General features: G+C 44.2%; 2 protein-coding genes across 2 annotated transcripts in view; both read right to left on the bottom strand.

Moving 5' to 3' along the window:
• Positions 1 to 1,572, bottom strand: part of LOC106493160 (VPS8 subunit of CORVET complex) — a 68,564-nt gene extending 66,992 nt beyond the window's left edge. The window contains exon 1 of the mRNA XM_067302046.1: positions 1,509 to 1,572. The gene's annotated coding sequence lies outside the window, so the exon portion shown is untranslated. The remainder of the gene's footprint in view (positions 1 to 1,508) is intronic.
• Positions 336 to 17,036, bottom strand: LOC136992648 (vacuolar protein sorting-associated protein 8 homolog). Its single transcript, XM_067302198.1, has 9 exons — positions 17,018 to 17,036; positions 16,272 to 16,486; positions 15,090 to 15,158; positions 13,604 to 13,734; positions 11,747 to 11,840; positions 10,801 to 10,833; positions 10,432 to 10,486; positions 1,509 to 1,633; positions 336 to 389 (listed from the first exon to the last, which is right to left on the bottom strand). The coding sequence occupies exons 1-9, from the start codon at positions 17,034 to 17,036 to the stop codon at positions 336 to 338; spliced, it is 795 nt and encodes a 264-aa protein (XP_067158299.1).
• Positions 17,037 to 18,691: the final 1,655 nt, after the last annotated feature.

The raw sequence follows: 18,691 nt of genomic DNA, 5'->3' as shown, positions 1-18,691 counted from the left end.
TAGTAAGTTTCTATATTCCCAACAGCATCCTGGGTTAACAGGTCTTTACATCAAAGAAAAGTGATCTGTGACTTGTTCCTAACTTACGTTTATAAGCAGTTTACTTTGCCTGCCTGTACTTTTTTGACAAGCCATCTTCGCAGCTCTGAATTACCTCCTTGTGTCAAAGCCCTCAGCATCTGCCCAAACACACTCGCTTCATAGCTATCTGTCTGATAACCCAATTAAAGAGCACAGGATAACTTTGCCACAGCATACCACTGTTCAAAGTGGTTCAATATATTTCCCTCTCTCACAGAAAGAGTGAACAATTAAACATTCTGTGCTAATAACCATTAGCGAAACTCAAGCATCTCCAAGACTACCACGAACCTGTGAATCCTCTGCTCCTGCATTTGCCAACCATAACAGGTTATCAGGAGTATACAATCTGGTTTTCTTGGCTTGCTCTTGGAAATTAAATGCAAGCAATTTCTCAACTAAGAAACAAGAAGCCCCAAACTGCTTACTGCAGTATTGAGGAACAGTTGGCCCAGAAGAGTTGAAATTACAATTTGAATCAAACTTTTTACTGGAAATACCATTTAATATGGTTCTATGAATCATCTGTCAAAGTGTTACTGACCAGCCAATTCAGAACTGCCACGCTAATATATTTTATCTGAGTACCATTTAAAAAGGGCCACTGCTCTGCATGGATAAAATCTGTATTTCTACATGTGCTGGAGCAGTCTGTCATTTAGCCCTATCACAGGCACTGGAGTGTGTTTTATCCAGTATAAAGGTGAGAGCTGAAGGAGCAAAGGGAAATGAAACTAAAAGAAACATAACGCAGCCTTCTTTCAATTTCATGGTCCTAAATTTTATCAAGTTAACTTCTATCCAGCTAGTTTTAGTCCCATAACTTTTGTTCAGGAATTGCTATCTTTCTTTAGGTCCAGAGAAGGGGCATAAAATGACAACAGAAGATTCAAACCCTTCTTCCCACAGTTCAAGAAGCTACGTCACTTCGGTAATACAAAGGAATTAAGGATTCAGAAGCCATAAACTCTGGGGCTAGATCTGAATTTGAATAAACACCTTCCAAGTCATCACCACAGTAAAAACTAGCTTTAATTTCAAAGCATAGATCTTATAAACTGACCTAGAAAGACTAAGGTGGTTGTACTGATGGGCACATTTTATTTGATCAGGAGTGGGACTTTCCTACGTCATGACCAGCAATGATGAATTAATTCCTTGACCGCATTCCGTATCACCCTTTTCCTTCCCAGAAACCTACCCTAACCCCTTTGTCTGGCCGGCTCGCTGTCTGCAGGAATCGGCTGGCCCTGGGCAGGTCAAGCCATGCACGCTGCTTCTCAGCACAAGAACAATCAACAAACAGCTACGTATTGCGTGCACTCAGCTGGGATCCGTTGTCGCCTCCGGACCATATAAAGACAGTTTCTCGGTAGCAGTCTGCAGAAGGACACAGCACTAGACAAGTCTCATCCTGCAGGAATTACCTGTCCTTTTGCAAAGCCGCACAGGAGCCTCGAGCAGTCGTTGTTGATACTGAGAGCAGAGATAGCCCCATACTGAGCCCCAATAGCAGTGCTGCCCAGGCAAAGCCGAAGAGCCTGGTTTTGATCTAGAACAGAATAATTAGTGAGAAGTTAAACAGAGAGTCATGATTAAAATCAATATCATGCAATCATTTACATATACAATTCACTTGGCATATATTTACTATTCTTAGGCTTATAGTTAAGCTCCTAAAGAAGAGTTTACAGGATCAGGGCACAAGTTAGTACAGAGATAGTGTGACACTGTCTCACGGGGAAGTACAAAAATTGTTTTAGAAAATACAAAACAGGCACAGGGCACATGGAAATCAAAAGGAATCACATGCTGAATGAGAAGCTACTATAAAAAAAATCAAAGCAATATCTAGTTTTCCTTTTGCTATTCTACAGTGATGTTTATTTAAGTGGGAGTAAGGAAGATGACAAAAAATTAATTCTACTTTCAAAGTCTTGTACTTCTTTACGTTGATTTGAACATCACCTACCAAAACGCTGTGTTGGGGATCTGTAAGTACAGCTTTAAATAACTTTTATTGCTTGGGTTTGCTGAAAAAGCTGGAGTAAAAATGAACTGGTGTCCCCAAAGCAATGGCACAGTCAAAATACTCTATCAGTTCTAGCGCATATACTTCTTACTTTAAAGGAAACAGCAGTGATCAACACGGTAACAAAACTTCCTTTCAGGAGACACAGGCTACCGCAAACGAGGTGCTAATGCCTACAGAACCTCCTATGAGACAGGACTGCTACGTACAGACATATCCCGTCTGCTGCTCTGCACAACAGGCACCTCTCTTCTAAGCTGTCAAAACTTTTCATCACAAGAAAGCGAAAACAGCTTTGTACAAATGTTACACTTAAGACATTATAAATGGTAATAAGCCACTGCCTGCTTTTGGCACACTGTTCACGAACAGCTCAGAAAACAAACGCTCTAGAGCTGCTTTTTCACTCCTCTCTTCATTTTCTTGTTGCTTTAGAGTGACTGAGGAAGGAGAAAAGATGCTTTGTGAGGATTCTTGGAATATGGACCAGGGAAATGAATACGTATTGGAAGCATCACCATAATATTGTGTGCATGCATTGCACCTTGAGCATAGAAGGGGAATGACAGAGTCCATGGGAACGGAGAAGAGTCGAACAGCAGAAAAACCCTGGAGGAAGTGCCCAAGGCAGAGAACACGCTTCTCCATAAAAATTGCAGCTTAGTTAGCAAAGCGCTAGATGTGAAACAGAGCACGTAGGTATCTCTTATTTTCTCCATACAGATGCATTTCTGTAGCATGGACAAATTCATGGCTGAGCACACAGTGGGGTTCACCTTTCAAACTCTGCCGGCATCAGGAGACATTAGCAGGAGTGACAAACCCTGGCAAGAAGAGGAGTATCTGAACCCACAGACTGTTCTAAAGCACTGTTTGGGAGGGGGAGAAACAAGCTAGGATCAAGTTAAAATACTTTTTCCACTCTATTCTTTGTTTTCCTGTATCTATCTTGATAAACTTCTCTGGTGTATTAAATACTGGCCCAGAAGAAAGTAAAAAATCCTCTTTTCCTGCAAAGTCTGGATAGTGGTAGCAGAGGGGTGGGGATAGAAAGGGCGTAACAAACACCACTCATCCTGCACACCAGATGAGACAGAGTGCTGTGGCAGGGACAGGAAGAGCCTGCTCTGTGCTGCAAATGCAAAAGGAAGGTTCAAATACGGAAAACAATGTTAGCTTTGATTTAAAACACGATGAAACTAGCGGTCAGGAGGAAACCATATGTTATCGGTGCTCAGAGGCAACAGGATTCTTGTGATTTCTGAAGAACTCTGCTCTTGAAATCTGAGGGAGGAAAAGAAAGGGGTCTTTGTTTGACCATATCAATGACAGCTGTCATTTCTCCATCAGATGACAAGCTGCCCAGGCAGTTCTGGAAGAGGCCACCTGTCCTACAAGCGCTCCTGCCCCGCTGTGCTCCTCAGCAAGCTGCCCAGCACGGCAGCCGATGCTGCAAGGAGAAGGGAGCATCTCCCCTTTCTTCCTTCGCAATACGGCTTATGCCAAACACAGAACAGGGGGGTTGCATTTTCAAATGGGAACAGGCTTTTGCTTGTTCGTGCTTTAAAGTCTTCCATAAAGATGTTATTCTGCTGCAAGAAACATTCAGTTAAGTTACAGGTGGATGAAAAATTTTCACAGTCAGTCAAAAACTGTGTAAAACACTACTTTTCGTCAGCTTTCCAAATTAACATGACATGCTTAAGACAAAGTCCTCTAAAAGCCAAACAGCATGTGAGGGTTCAAGCTGGCTGATTATACATGTACAGAAGCAGCTCTGAAAGCTGTGACAGTCACACAAGTCGCTGTTTAAATAGAGATCCAAGTTTTATAAGCCTTAACGCTCATGTTTAATTAAGCAAAGGATGTATACAATCCAAGGGACTACACTGCTGTCCACTGCCCTCATTAAATACATAAGAGGAACAGGGAGCCAGAACTGCTTCAGTATCACCACAGCGAGAAATTAGTCGAGAAGGATGCAATTCATTGCACTCGCCACTCAAGCACAACGCAGAGCCATCCTGGAGGCCACTCTGACACTGCGGAGCTACTGCAGTCCAAAACGCCTTCTCCAGGGGGCCAGGTTTACTCCTTCAGCCACCACCTCTCTTAGAAAGCACAAGACACTGTAAACACTTCAAAAACAAGGACATTGCTCTGCATACGGTTCTCCTTACTGGGATAAGATGAAAGCAAGAGCCGTGTGACGGAAATAAAAATCATTCTTTGCTATGCTACTAGAAAATGCCTTGACACTACTGTGACAGTCACACATGGAACAGACTAGAACAGGTAAAGCAGCAAGATACACACACACAAATTAAATGCTTTGTACAACTCCAGCTATTCCTTCCTAAGGACGTGCCCGTTGTATGCCTGAGCTGCACTTTCAGAGTTGAGAAATAACAACTTGGAAAGCTAATCACAGAGAAACGTGTGCCAATACTTGTTCGTGTTTACAGCCAGTGAAAAGATGACACGCACTCAGGAGCAGTTAGATTTTTTTTTTTTAAACTAACGACAAATAAGATCAGATGAAATTGCTTCCAAAGACAAAGCAAGCTGCCTGAATCAATCAGCTCCTATTAATGAGATGGTAGAGTGATAACAACAGATTAAAGCAAAAGGTTATAAATGCTGAGCTGAGGATTTTCAAGATGAATATCATCAGCTTTGAATTAAGGCACATTTAAGTTTAAGCATAAAAAGCTTAGTGCACATACTTGAAACATGTGTGGCTATCAGTTATCAGAAAATATTTTTGAATTCGTACTTTAAATAAAATAGTTCCCCATCTTTAAAATTTCCAGCTGTAACTATTGGCATTACTCTCAACAGTCTGAAGTCAAAACTAGATGGCATTTTGATATAGCTCTACAAAAAAGAATAAAGTACATGAATAAGTCACCTCTACAGAACAGCAGAATACTGGAACAACCATAACGTTCCAGAAGCGTTTACTTCTTGCAGAAGTATCATATCACATTAAGTTGTAAGAACCACTATACATAGTTCGAATGAGCTCTAAAACATCTACTTTTAAGTCTTTTATACAAAGCAAGGCAGAGGTAAGGCACACGTGTCAATACTGATGTCTCCTTCAAGATTACCTTCTTGAACAAAGGTTTTCCCAAATTTAAAAGACTTGCTTTGTTTCCTGAAGAATCGCTCAAATATTACAATTTTTAAGATTAGATCCTTTCCTCCCACCTTTATTAGTATAGTATGGTAGCAGTAAACACTCTCCCAGGAAGCACCCTTCTTTGGGCCTGGGGAACGGGAGGACAACAGACAGCACCCAGCCATGGGGAGCTGATGGATCAGGCTGCAGACACCATCACTCTTGGTAACAGAACAGCTGTCCCCGAAACCAGGACTTGCTGAACCTCCCCCCTGCCCTCAGACTGAGCCAGTAAATTGATTACTCAGAGCAGGGGTTAAGTCACACCGCCTGCAGCCACCTGCATCAGAAACCCGGTGCTCCCTCCCCAGATGCAGGACCGGGACACAAGCAGGGGTCTCCCAGAGTTTCTGGCCCGTGGCTCTCTGAACCGATACCTCTCACCAGTCTGAAGAATCACGCTGCTCCTCTGCAGTGCCGTTATTTATCAGCTCTCGGGGGGGAGAGCTGGATGCTGATTTCACAGAAAAGCCTTACTTCATCCTGCCCTGAAACACCACCTGCAAACAGCTACACAGGTGTCCTACCTCAAAGCATTATAAACAGCACATTTACCTGTTCCCCTGCTGTTCCCGCAGGAGAAATTTGGGAGAGTATAACACACATGCATTCAAAAACCAATTCCCAGGTTGGCCAGCAGCACTATCTATTCACTGGTTACAGCGCTGCCTCACACACTGCGTAGCCGGCATCTTAAGCTCTGACAGAGTAACCGAGCGCACCAACATGCAAACTGGGCAAGACGAGAGCTGTTCATGCAGGATGCGTGCACAGTGCAGCATTACCGTACCTTTTCCTGTTCAGTCCGCACAGAAAGGGTCAAAAGAGGAAAGAAAAAGCCAGAAATCAATATAAAGGAAAGGAGTCAAGAACAGCACACGTGATAATCAAAGCCCAAGAGAACCTCCAGATTTTGCTGATAGTGTTTTCTTTTGCTAACACCTCGTCTTTTGATTTATTCAAGTAACTGAGAGAATGCTGTGAGAGCGAGCATTTTAAAAATGAGTGGCTTAAAAAGCATATGGAGTCACTGCAGAAAAATGAGTTTTTACATTTTGACCTCATTGTACTGAAGACAAAAAAGAAATATGAAAGGAAATAATACCGGGAGTTTACAGTGACACACCTGGTACAAGTATTTTCAACAGTTGTCACCAGCCAGACAGCCAATTCCACATCAACTTTAAAAAACACCAATGACAACGGTCCCCAAAATAGAGTTTTAATGATGATGTTAGGTACCTACAGTACCCATTTTCTCAAGATATCATGCTATCCCTCCACCCCAACAAAGACTCAGGACAGTAACCGTAAGTTTTATGGCCAACAGAGAAAATAAATCATTCACACTAATCAAAACAAGTTTAGCCATACAGAAATTTTCTGTCCAGAAGGTAAAATATCCATGTAAAGTGGTACATTTCAGTGAGTTCTGTCTAAGGGCTAGGTTTTGAGTAGGGCAACAAGCCCTTAGGTCTTCTAGAAAAATGGAGAAAAAAGTCTTTACAAATTCGAAACATTATTTGCTCATTGTTACACACTTGCTAGGAAGACCACTTCTCACACTCTAGCTATTAACGCTCAAAGAAAAATCATGACATGGATTATTTGTTCAATGTCACAATAATCAACCTCCAAACAGGATTTCCCTCATTTATATAAATAATCCTCCAAATGAGTACAGTACCAGGAATCAGATATGAGCTAAAGGTCATATTGCTAAGGCACAGAAAACTGTCACTATCCAGATGTGCTAACAAAGCATGAAGCAGAAATTAAACTGCCTGAAAGGCAGGTAAAAGATAAGAGAGCCAAACTCTCTTCCGTAATGCCAGATGATACATCAAAGGGCAAATCCCACAAATTGCAACTGAGATATTTAGATAGACTTCTGGGAAAACCTTCTCCCCCCAAAAGGTTGTGCAGCCCTGGAACAGGTTACCAGCAGAGTTTGCGCATGCCCGTCTGTGTGTTGGAGGATGTTTTCGATCCTCAGGAGCTTTTCAAGACTTGGCAGACAAAGCCAGGGCTGCCCTGCCCCAGCGATGACAACAGTCCTGCTCTGAACAGGTGTGACTGGAGACCTCAGACATCCCTTCTCACCAACACTTCTGCAATGCTTTCAGAAGCCACACAGGATGTCAAAGAGTTGGCATGAGGATTCTAACCCACAATAAAAATAATGCTCTTCAAACATGAGATGTGTGATCTCAGAGCTGTCCCCATTCAGAAGACTGCTAATTTTTCAAGAGCCAGCAGAAGTGTTCCAAGAAAAGCAGAATGAAAGTTACCCAAGTCTTCCTTAAAAAAGACAAAGTAGACAAGTCGAGCGGTACAGATGGACTCAGAGAGGAGACAAATGAAGTAGCTACATAAAGCCAAACGCATGGAAGAAAAAAAAGAAGGATTAAAAAATTTGTTAATGATACAAAACCACACAAGGAAATTAAAAAAAAATTTAAGACCATGCCAGATTCAACCAGAATAAGGTCCTACATTTTGCAGGCCAAAAGCATTTACATTTCCATTACAGTATAAGCCACGCACACAGCTTTTAAAGCTTCAGGGAGTAAGTTTCATCCTAATTAACAGATCTAGGAAAAAAGATGTTTTCATAAGAAAAAGTAGTAAAATTAATTGGCCTACAGATAGGAACTGCTGGTTTAAATTACAGAACAAGAACCAAATCAAGAACACTAATCCTCTTTTTTTGTATGAGAAGGCCTTCAGCAGGCATATGCTGCAGGGTCTTGTCCCTTTTCCAGGCAGATCTGACAGAGCTGGGATGAACACAGAAGTTCAGTTACGGAACTGGAAGATATTAAAGTGTCCAGGGAGAATTCCCGCCTTTATCCAAAACAAAGTTGGATGACACGCTGTACATTTCTCATTACCTTTAAATTACCGGGTGGACAGAAAGAGTTAGGTTGGAAAGGAGTTCTGGAGGTCTCTAGTCCAACCCCGCTGCTCCGAGCCAATGAGATAAGCTTACTCAGAGCCTTGTCCTGTTGAGTTTTGAATATCCCCAAGGAGGGAGATTCCACAACTTCTCTGGACCCCTGTTCCAATACTTCACCCCCCTCATGGTGAATTTTTTTCCCCCTAATCTTTAATAAGAATTTCCCATGTTGCAACTTGAGTCTACTGCCTCTTATCATAAGGCTATGCACCTTCAAGAGTGTCTGACTGTCTTCACTCTACATTCCCATAAAGCAGTAGAAGATAGCAACAAGATCTTCCCTCAGACAACTCCTCTCCAGGCAGAAGAAACCCAGTTCTCTCAGCTTCTCCTCATGCATCATGTACTTCAGTCCTCTAATAAATTTGGAGACCCTCCACAAGGCTCACTCCAGAACATCAATGTCTTTTTTGTACCAAGCAGCCAAAAACTGGGCACAGTAATTCAGACGCGGTCCCACAAGTGCAGAAGAGAGGGGAACAGTCACTTTCCTCAACCCACTGAATGCACTCACGATAACACAGCCCAGTACGCGGTTGTATAAACAGGTTCTTTATATATTTCAGTAGATCAGAAAGCTTCAAGGCCCTGTTGCAAGTACTCACAGAAGTGCTTCAAAGCATTAACATTTATTTTAATAAAAGCCATGGAACTTTCAAATAAGGAGAAGGTGACACTGTATCAAGCTTTCTAAAGGCATGAGATGAACGGGGTAACTACAGACTATACCGCCTAAAAGAGATCATGGCCAAAATCATAGTAAATCCAAGACTAACCAAAAGCATAACAGAGAAAACTTTGTTTAAACACACCTGTGTTCTGAAAAACAAAAAAATCCCAAAAACACGCAACAACAAAAAAACCCTACAAAAATGCATCAACCGAAGCATTAAGCATCTTGGACATTTAGGCATTCAGTGGACCATCTCTTAAGCTGGGCTTGACGCAGAAAAAAATCACTACATGAAGATCAGAAGAATGATCTCAAGCACACAATTCCCTTTACATGTTTATGCAGATTCCTGGAGCCCCTTCTGCAGTGGAAGATGCTAAAACAATATCCGTTTAGTTTGACACTTGCAGAGAACAGCGTCTTGTTCAAAAGCTTATAAACTTCTTTAAGTGTCCACATACAAAGACATCAACACGAAATCTTAATCATTGCAAAAATGTGTTTGAAAGAGATCTCCACGTGCTGGACAAATCTTAGAAAAAGCACAAAGGTCTACCGCTAAAAACCCTGTAAGATCATGATTTGACTGTGGCAGATAAGTTATCTATATTCAGTTTTAGCACATCCTGTAAATATTTCAATACGAGACTGAGCAAATGCCATGAAACAGTTTAACATCTAGATTCCCTGGGAAGTGAGGCTTACACTGTTGGTCTTTCCCATTCTTCTGCTGTACCCTCTCCCCCCATAACTTTTGGTTTGTTGAATAACTTCAGTCAACTTTGAGAGAAAAATGAAGAAGATAACGAAGTTTCTAAAATTGTTAGGAACTTGTTGCAGCATATACAAAAGGGACACAAGCTAGATGCCCACGGGAGCGCTTCAAGAGCAGTTCTTGCCTAGTGGGTTAGCCGGATAATCAAACGACAGAGACGTAGCTCAAAAACTTTAAGGCAGGTTGGTGATACAAGAGAAAGAAAAGAATAATAGGGTGAAAGGACAGCCAGGTGACTGGGGCAATGGAGGGCCAGGGAAGAAGAAACCTATGATCGAAGCCTGCAGGTAGCCATGCTTCAGAAGTTCTGCTTCCCAAGAAGCACATTTCACTTCAACTAATCCTTACAGCTATCAGGGCAGAGGGGAGAAGAGTGTCAATAGTGTACAAGAAGGATGTATACCGATTCTGGTTTTTACTACATGAAAACAGAGTACTTCACATTTGAACACAGAAAAACCTCTCTATACGATTGCCAGCAAGGTATGGATCATTTCAAAAGGCTAAATTCGGTCACATCAATGTGCCAAACTCCAACAAGAAGAACTATGCAAATAAGGACAACTGAAATAATTATTTGCATTTAATTTTTTACTGAAACAAAATCACATTTAGTGCAAACAGAATATTTTTAAAACCCACCCTGAAGCTCGCTCTTTAGGTTTTTTAGTTCTTTTAGGGTTTTTTAGTTTATTTTAGGGTTTTTTTAAGCTTTAATTTTACTTACCAAAAATTAGTGCTAATCCATGGGAAGTCCCCACTGCTATCAGATTTGATGCTGCCTTAAAAAGTCATGCAGAAAGATTCAAAGTTTAGAAATATCTGTCACAAATCCACCATTTAAACTCTCTCAGTACACTCACCCAAAGTTTGCCAGAAGTGGAAGATTTAGAAGGTTATAGATATAACTATCTTCACTGCCCCCAGAAACCAGATTTTTCATGCTGCTTCTCCCACCCTTCATAACTGAAAATTATTAGCAAGGACAAGAAGGGAGATGCATTTATCAGCTGTATTAAATTACTGTTTAAACAAGTTTAAACATACTTATATGAAGACTAACTATATGATACTTGAAAATTATCTGAATACTTACTATTGCAGTTGGCAAGCCAGCATCCACTTTGTCCTAGAAAGACAGGACAAGTTATGAGAAGAGAGGCAGAGCTCCCAGCTTTATGCATGTCTCTAATTATTAGAGCTACAACATGCAAAAAAATCAACACAAGTTGCCTTTTAACAGTCCCACCAGGAACAGAAAGTGCAGAGGGAACCGCTGACTAGAAACACCCAGATGAGATGAGAAAGTGCACAGAAATGGAGAATTAATAACAGTCCTCTCTGTTCACTGTACACAGCACAGACATCCAACACACAACTGCTTTCCTCTCCTCCCCTCTCCAGCATACCTCATTAGCTTCCCATTCCGGTGGCTCACCCATACCTCCAACACCACAATTAACAACTAGCTGCAGCACACTGACTTTCAGACTGTGGGTACATAATCATCACAGAAACACTCGCAGATAACTTATTTCCATTTTATTTTAACAAACGTGCCTTGCATACTTTGGAAATCACATGCTTTAGAAATCATCACCTGAACTCTGACCTCAGACAGTCAGTTTCCCCCCGGCAGTACAATCTACAGACAGGCTCTATTCCGTTCTCATTCCGTGTCAGTCAGACCCAGGCCTGTGCAAGCATGGTCCTCACTGAGCTCGGAAGGATGGATTTGTTCTATACTTCATGCAGGCATTAGATAAACTTGTTTCCAGCATCTTTAAGCAAGCAGACCAACAGCACCGTTGTTATTTTATATTAATGTTTCCCACCAGGTTTAATGATATTTAACTGCTGCAGGAAGCCAGCTAACACTTGACTCACTGCTGGTTAGAGGTTACTAGGAGTAGGTTATGTACTGAACGCGCTAGTATGAACCAGAACTAATAGTGGGGGGAGGGAGATCGCACACACACCTCCACACGAGAACACATATAGATTTTACCTAATGAACGTGACCGGGAGAAAGAGACACTTACTGCTGCAGACGCTATTTGGGCAGAAATTCCTTTCAGAAGTGAGAGCCGTATAACTGACCCATGGATAGAGAGAGAATCAGGGAGTTTTTTCTTTCTAAGGAAAGAAGATAAACCAGACACATTACAGCAGAATAAAAGTTTAGAACCTTGTTTAAACCACAGCTAAACCCGAAGGCAAATTCCGCATGCACCCATATAACCCACACAGCTTCTATTCTTCTGCCTGAGGCCCACATGCACAGGGGTCAAGGGGACATGAAATTATTAGCAAAGTCTGCTGTGCATCACCGTGCCTGCATAAATTTTGTTTGAAACTCATTATTTGGGGTGGAGGGAGGAACCCAGTCCTTCAAAAAAATTTGACAATTTCAAACGTGTATCTGCAAACCTTAGAGTTTATTAATAAAGTCTGAAAGCAATACTTTTGCTCATTAATTCACCTTCCAGCAAGTCAGGAAGTTTCAGTCTTTATAGGTGGAAGTCTAAGGAAAACATGCAATCGAACATGGCTCATTAGCAGAATACAGACCACTGGGAAAACTGCAGACATTTGCTTAAGAATAACATTTAATTAAAACACAGCTGATTTGATACGAAAGGTAAATCCTTCTGTTTATGGGGAAAATGTCTTTAAAAAGGAACTAGCGTCCGGGGGACAGTTACTTTTTTAAAGAATATTTGGTATATTGTAGCACAGACACAGTAGAGGGAAATTTCATAGGGAAACTGCAATTTTGTAGCCAAGTACACAGCACTAGAAAGCCAAATTTGCAAAACTAACAGAGATAATCATTTGGTTCCTATCTCGAGAGGCACACAAGTATGTGCTTCACATATAGGCTGCAAAAACATGTTGTTCACAGCTTGTATTATGGCCAAGCACCCATAAACACTGCAACTAGCTTCACCCAAACATGACAATAATACTTCCTGGTTTCTCTGACCCCTCTGTGTGAAAGCCTGGAAAATACTCCAGTGACTCCAGGTTACATTTTGTTCAATATAAACCATCTGATTTGAAAAAGAAAGGACAGTGGGTCAGTACGCCACCACATGCCAACGTACACTGCCACACGTAGAGTGTGTTACACGCTGTGCAATTCCTCATGACAGAACAATTGCCGCTTAAGAGATGTCAAAGGCCACCTAGCGCTTATAGAAGATAAGGTGGCCATGGGAGTGCTCAGAGGGTAGGATCAGGCCATAATTTGAAGAACTAATGAGACGAGTCAGCAGCATTATGGCTAACTATCACATTCCAGGCTGCTTTTAGATGACAAGATTCAAATTCCATTTACAGAAGCAACAGCAATTCATGTGCCTTTTAAAAACACTATCAACTGCTTGCAGACTCTGGAAGTCATCAGATACATCTTTAAAAGATTTTCTTAAAGCCAACCTGGTTCAAGTTTAAAGATTCCATTAAAAATCAGAGAAATTTTAATAATCCTTCCCCATAAAAGGCACTTTTTGCTCAAGCAGGCTAGCTTTCTGTGCCAAAATGAATCCCATCTCTGTCTACTCGATCCTGCAGAAATAACACTGTTCTGTCAAAAACAGCTTCACTGAAGTCCTCGCAGAACCCCCTTGAACTCCTGCGCTGTGATATAACAGCAGGAGACAAAATCCATGTGCACAGCGAGAGCATTCCTGCCCAGGTGACGGACAGACTGCATGCTCAGAGGAAAGCTCAGGCAGGAGGGAGCAGAAGGTTGCCTTAACAGGAGTTTCAACTGTTCTTAGCTTAGGATGGGCCTTCTACCCACTCAAAATAGGAGAATTCCTTTTTAACCTATATCAAGAGTGTTCCTTCAGAAATCATCTAGCCTCCCAGGTTATCAGTACTACCAGTAGTACCTTTTCAGGTGTGTCCGGTCCCCACTGTCAGAGCTTGCTACAGAAGATGTGTCATAGGAGTGCGTATCCGTGTTATCAATGTTCAAGAGAAAGGGATCCTCCAAAACAAAAGACTCTTCTTCATCATCAGTCTGAAGGAAGAGAATCACCACAACTTGCTAAACATTCACATTATCCAGCACCCTAACTGAAACGTTAGCAAAAGTCTATCAATAAAACAGAATAATCAAGAAGGGGAGGACAATGATGTATTCTCAAATACAAGAACAGAACTATTTATTATTTCACTGAACTGCTGCTATAGAGAATCTACAATTCACAATAATCACAGAAGTGCATTGAAAGGAAAGTTATTCAATCAATCTTCCTTCCCCAGATATGATCTACTCTTATCATACCTTTTCAGAAGATGTTTAGTCAGTCATTCCCATCCTGTGGTCACCAAGATGAATAGCACTGGAGTAAGACTAGAGTAAGTATTTGTCTGCACTGAACTGCGTTTTCTTCAGATTGACTCTCCAGTTTAAGACTTCCAGGATTCTACACCTGTCCTCTAAGGTGGATGTGGTTGCATCTCCTCCCAGTTTGGTACCACCCAAATTTAGTAAGTTCACTCTACCTCCAGGCAGGGCACCAGGAGGAGGACATACCCACATACCTTAGCTTTCCACAACCTCTTTTACTTGGGCAATAAACCACTGATGACTATTCCACTAGTTTCTAGACTATATCTAACTGTTTGGGATGCTTTATATCTGTATCTTTAATACAGCTTTTTAAAGGAACTGCCACCTCTCCCAAACTCCTTTTCTATTTATACTGGCTTCCCAGTAAGTCCAACCACCAATTCCCTCAGCTTGCTAAAGTCTGTTTTTTTGGAGTTTGTCTCTACTTTGCTGTCTTCCCTCTTTCTCTTCCTAAGATCATGAACTTACCCAGCGATTGTAAAGCAGGCATCAAACTGGGTATAAGTGAGACTGTAATTCAGTTCTCCCCTAGAAGATAGTACTGGCAGCATCAAACTTTGGGACAGCAAGTTACTTTTGCCACATATGTGAAACAGACAATATAAACAGAGCTGTGAACTGTCTAGTTCTTGCCTCTTCCCACACCTTAGAAATTGCCCAGAGTTCTTTGTATTTATTGCTAGCTAAAAAGAACAATGTTGTTTGACAACACTGACCTTTAATACAATGCAGTCTTCAGGTGACTACCCAAACCCAAAGCTGAACTCGCTTAAATTTGATAGAAGCCCTTTATGTTTCAGCCACAGATATTTTGACTGAAAACCAAAATTCAGTATTGCACACTGTATAGCAATTATTCCACTGAACGCACACTTTGTCATGATTTCCTGAAGCTAATGTCTGAAGTTATGCAACTTCACTTCTCAGAAAAAAATCAAGAACAGCCAATAGAGCACATGCTGCCTCCTCTTAGACCATCCCTGCGATGGAGCTGGCTGCATCTCCGATAGGCCACTCACCTCATTTAAGATGCTTTCCAACGTTGGCGGGGTATCAACTTGAGGAATGTCAAACTCCTTGTCATCGATCTGGACAACAGAAACCACAGACTGAGCTTAGGTTGCCCACTCCGCCTTCCAAACTTCCTTCTAACTAAAAGAAAAAAGCAACTATGCGTGTACCCCTTTCAATCTACCCTCTTACCAAAAAATCACTGCCATATACTAAAGATTCTCATATTCAAAATGTTTTCTCTGAAATTTGATGTTAGAAGATAGAATAAAGGTATAAATTTCAAAAAAGTAGAACAGTTCTCTGACCTCCACCCAGACCTGATGTTTCAAATGCCTTTTTCTATTTCCAGCAAAGATCCCCACTACTAATGCTACATTGCCTTTCTAATACAGACAGGCATTGATACACTGAATCTTCTCTCTGAATGGTTAGTTACAGGAGAAGAAAAAAAAGCAGATTTCTTAAACGCAAAGGTACTTTTATTTGAGACATGCAGTATCTGAACTCAGATTCTATTATAGGAGGAACACCCACCTCAGCACTTTGATCCTAACTGTATAAGTAACTAGTGCTTATCCTGTCCCCATGCGCCTTAGGTATCCCAGTTGATTTAGAAACTAGCCGAGTACCTGATGTCTGATACCGTATCTTCCAAAAAATGAGATTTTAAATTCTTGACTTACCTGCTGTTACAGCAGTTTACAGTATGAGCTTCACTATTACTTGTTTCTTGCCCCACATCAGGAATTACACACGCGTGATTTCTTAACTGTGAACTAAATCTGGGGAAAGCTCCCCCTAAAACTAATTCTCAGCACTAAGCACTCCTTACACCCAGCGTAACTCCCGGACGGGACAAACAATTTGATGCAATTGCCGAACTACGAGCAGATCCCGGCTCGTGGAACCGCGTTACTCGCGGAACGACAGCTCCGGGCGCGCACCGACCCCTCCCAGCTATCGAAGCGGCCGACGGAGGGCATCTTCCCCGCGCTCAGCCAGCCGCTCCTGCGGGCACACCGCAGCGCCGGCAGCGCCACCACAGCCGCGGGGGGCCGCGCCGGGGACCAACGGCCGCCAACGGCCGCCGCGCGCGCCCGACCCCCCGCGGCGCTGAGGGGAGCCGCTCGCCGGGGGGGGGGGGGGGGGGGGGGGGAGGGAGGGAAGGGGACACGGCCGCGACGAACCAGCTCGCTGCGGGAGTCCAGCTCGCGGTCGAGCTCCGCCGCGCTCAGCCTGGCCGCGGGCGGCTCCGGGCACAGCGGCCGGCCCAGCTCGGCCTCCGCCGCCGCGGGGCAGGCGGCCTGTTCCGCCGCCGCCTCCATCGCCGGGCTGCGGACGGCGGCCAGGCCAGGCCGGCGCCGCCGGGACTCGAACCGGCGTCCGGCGACGCCCCCGCCCCCTGCGCAGGCGCAGCCCGGCGGGGCCGCCCGCGCCCGGCGCGGCCTTAAAGGGGCCGCGGCGCCGCCGCCACTGCGGCGCCCCCTGCTGGCGCGGCGCGGGGCCGCCGCCCCCACGCGCTGCCCGGGGCGGTGGCGGTGCAGAGCGGGGCCGCTGCGCACCGGGGAACCGGGCCCAGGGGCGGCGGCGGCGTTAGCCCCCCCCGGCAGGGAAGGAAGGCAATTAAATATTAACACAAATACGCTTCCAAGGCACCAGCAGGGGCAGGCGGGGTGGATTTTTTTTCCAAGCTTGCAGCAAGGAGCAAAGACAGCGTAGAGGAGGAGCCTTGCACCCTTATGCCAGCTGTGGCAGCAGTGTTGCATGAGGAAGCCGGGGGAGAAGGGGAGCATTTTTTAATGAAATAAACACAGCTGCATAAATTTCTCCCTACTTCTGCCTCCCTAGTCCTAGGCTTAACCTGCTGTTTGGGGAAGCCTTTTCCTCCTGCCTGCAGAGAAGGCCATTAGGAAAATGCTGTGCATGCCCACACCACCCGCCAGAGCAGCCATCCCAGGCTAGCAAGAGCCAGAGCAGGACCTGCTGCAGGAAGGCGCAGGCAGCCGCTCCAGGACGGAAGCGGCACACCGCCTGGCAATGGCTCAGCCAAAACAAACTGGGCTTTGCTACTATTCCCACAGTTTTGGGTCCCTGGATTTGGTGTAGTCAGAGCCAGCTCACAGCTTTGCACCGGTAAAGCCAAGAAAAAGTGGTACTGGGGGTCAGAAGTTGGGCGAGACAAAAGCCAGTAGGAATATGTGGCTAATTTTAAACAAGGCAAGTGTTGGGAAGCTTGCCTTAATGTATTTATAAATTTTTAAGCAGCCTGGAAAAGGTGAGCAATATTTGCAGCTAATTCCCTATTGCACAGTTATTCAAGACTGAAGAAAGTCACGTAGGATTTCCAAGAGCCCTCACCAAGCTAGGAGGCAAGGGGACAATACTGAGAAATGTAAAATAATACACCCTGGAAGGAAACAAATACTTAGATATTTCAGCTTGATGGTGTCAGACACCCAGCCTGGTCTCCTGCCTCCTATTTGTGCCAGCCTACTGGTTTGGGTTGAGGATGAGCCAGGACCACGCAGCGCTGAGGGTCCCGTTACCTCCCAGCGGGCGTCTGCCAGGCGGGTCCCCGCTTTGCGCCCCCCACCTGAGCGGGAACCACAGTTCTTCCCGCTGTCCTCAGGGCCAAACTCAGTTCAGCAGCGATGGTCCCGGCTCACCTTGCGAGCGCTGAATCACATTTCCTAGGAAAAGCTGGGTAGGGGGAACATTCACAGAAAGACACCAGCCAACATCACCAGAGAGCTGCTGAGCGGAGGGAGCTGGCAGTTACCAGCACATCATCCGTGCCGTGACGATGCCTTCAGGTTACAGGTAGGAAAGTCATTTTTGTTCCTTAGAAATTCCATCAATTCCTGAGTCCCATTCGGAGGACAGTGCACACAAAATGACCGTCCTGGTGGCACAGCAGACCACCGGGGCCGGGGAGAGGGTGGCCTAGGGCGTGCAAGGGATCTCCAAGGGGTTTCCGCTCTGAGGACAGCCCTGAGGGTACGTTGCACCTGCAGCACCCAAACTAGGAATCTGGAACCAAAACTGGGTTGTGACACTTAGACGATAGAGGTCAGGAGGCTGAGGGAGGGGCCAACACCAGCCTAAAGGAATCATCAGTGTCATGGAGAAGGTGACTAGGGAACGAGAGACACTTTGGTGTGTGAGAACTAGGGGGTATTCATCGATACTACCGCATAACAAGTTCAGAGGTTCGGAAGGAAGCACCTTTTCAGAAACACTCTGGCAGCAGGTCCCTGGAGGTGCAGATGATGAGAAAGATGTGCACGGCTCCGGAAGGGGCTCTAGGCAGAAAGAGCCCAGCCACTGAATCAATCACAGCGAGGGGCAAAAATGACCAAGATCTCCACGGACTGTCCAGCACCACAGCCTCAGAGAAATGCCTTCACAAACAGGGGCCGGCTAGAGATCCTGCAATTAGAAGTTAAGCAGGAAGGTAGGTTTAAAAAAAATAAAATAAACCCTTGGGGTGGGCAAACAGGTCAAGAGAAAGCACAGTAGTTTATCTTTCATCCAGCAGAGCAGGATAGCACGTGCTGTTCTTCGTCTTTCCAAGAGGACAGAGGTTTTGAGGAGCACAAACACCCTC

The sequence above is a fragment of the Apteryx mantelli genome, chromosome 9, assembly GCF_036417845.1.
Source record: "Apteryx mantelli isolate bAptMan1 chromosome 9, bAptMan1.hap1, whole genome shotgun sequence".
NCBI classification, from domain to species: domain Eukaryota; kingdom Metazoa; phylum Chordata; class Aves; order Apterygiformes; family Apterygidae; genus Apteryx; species Apteryx mantelli.
Note: the sequence above shows the minus strand (reverse complement) of the source record. Positions and strands in the feature narration are given on the sequence as shown.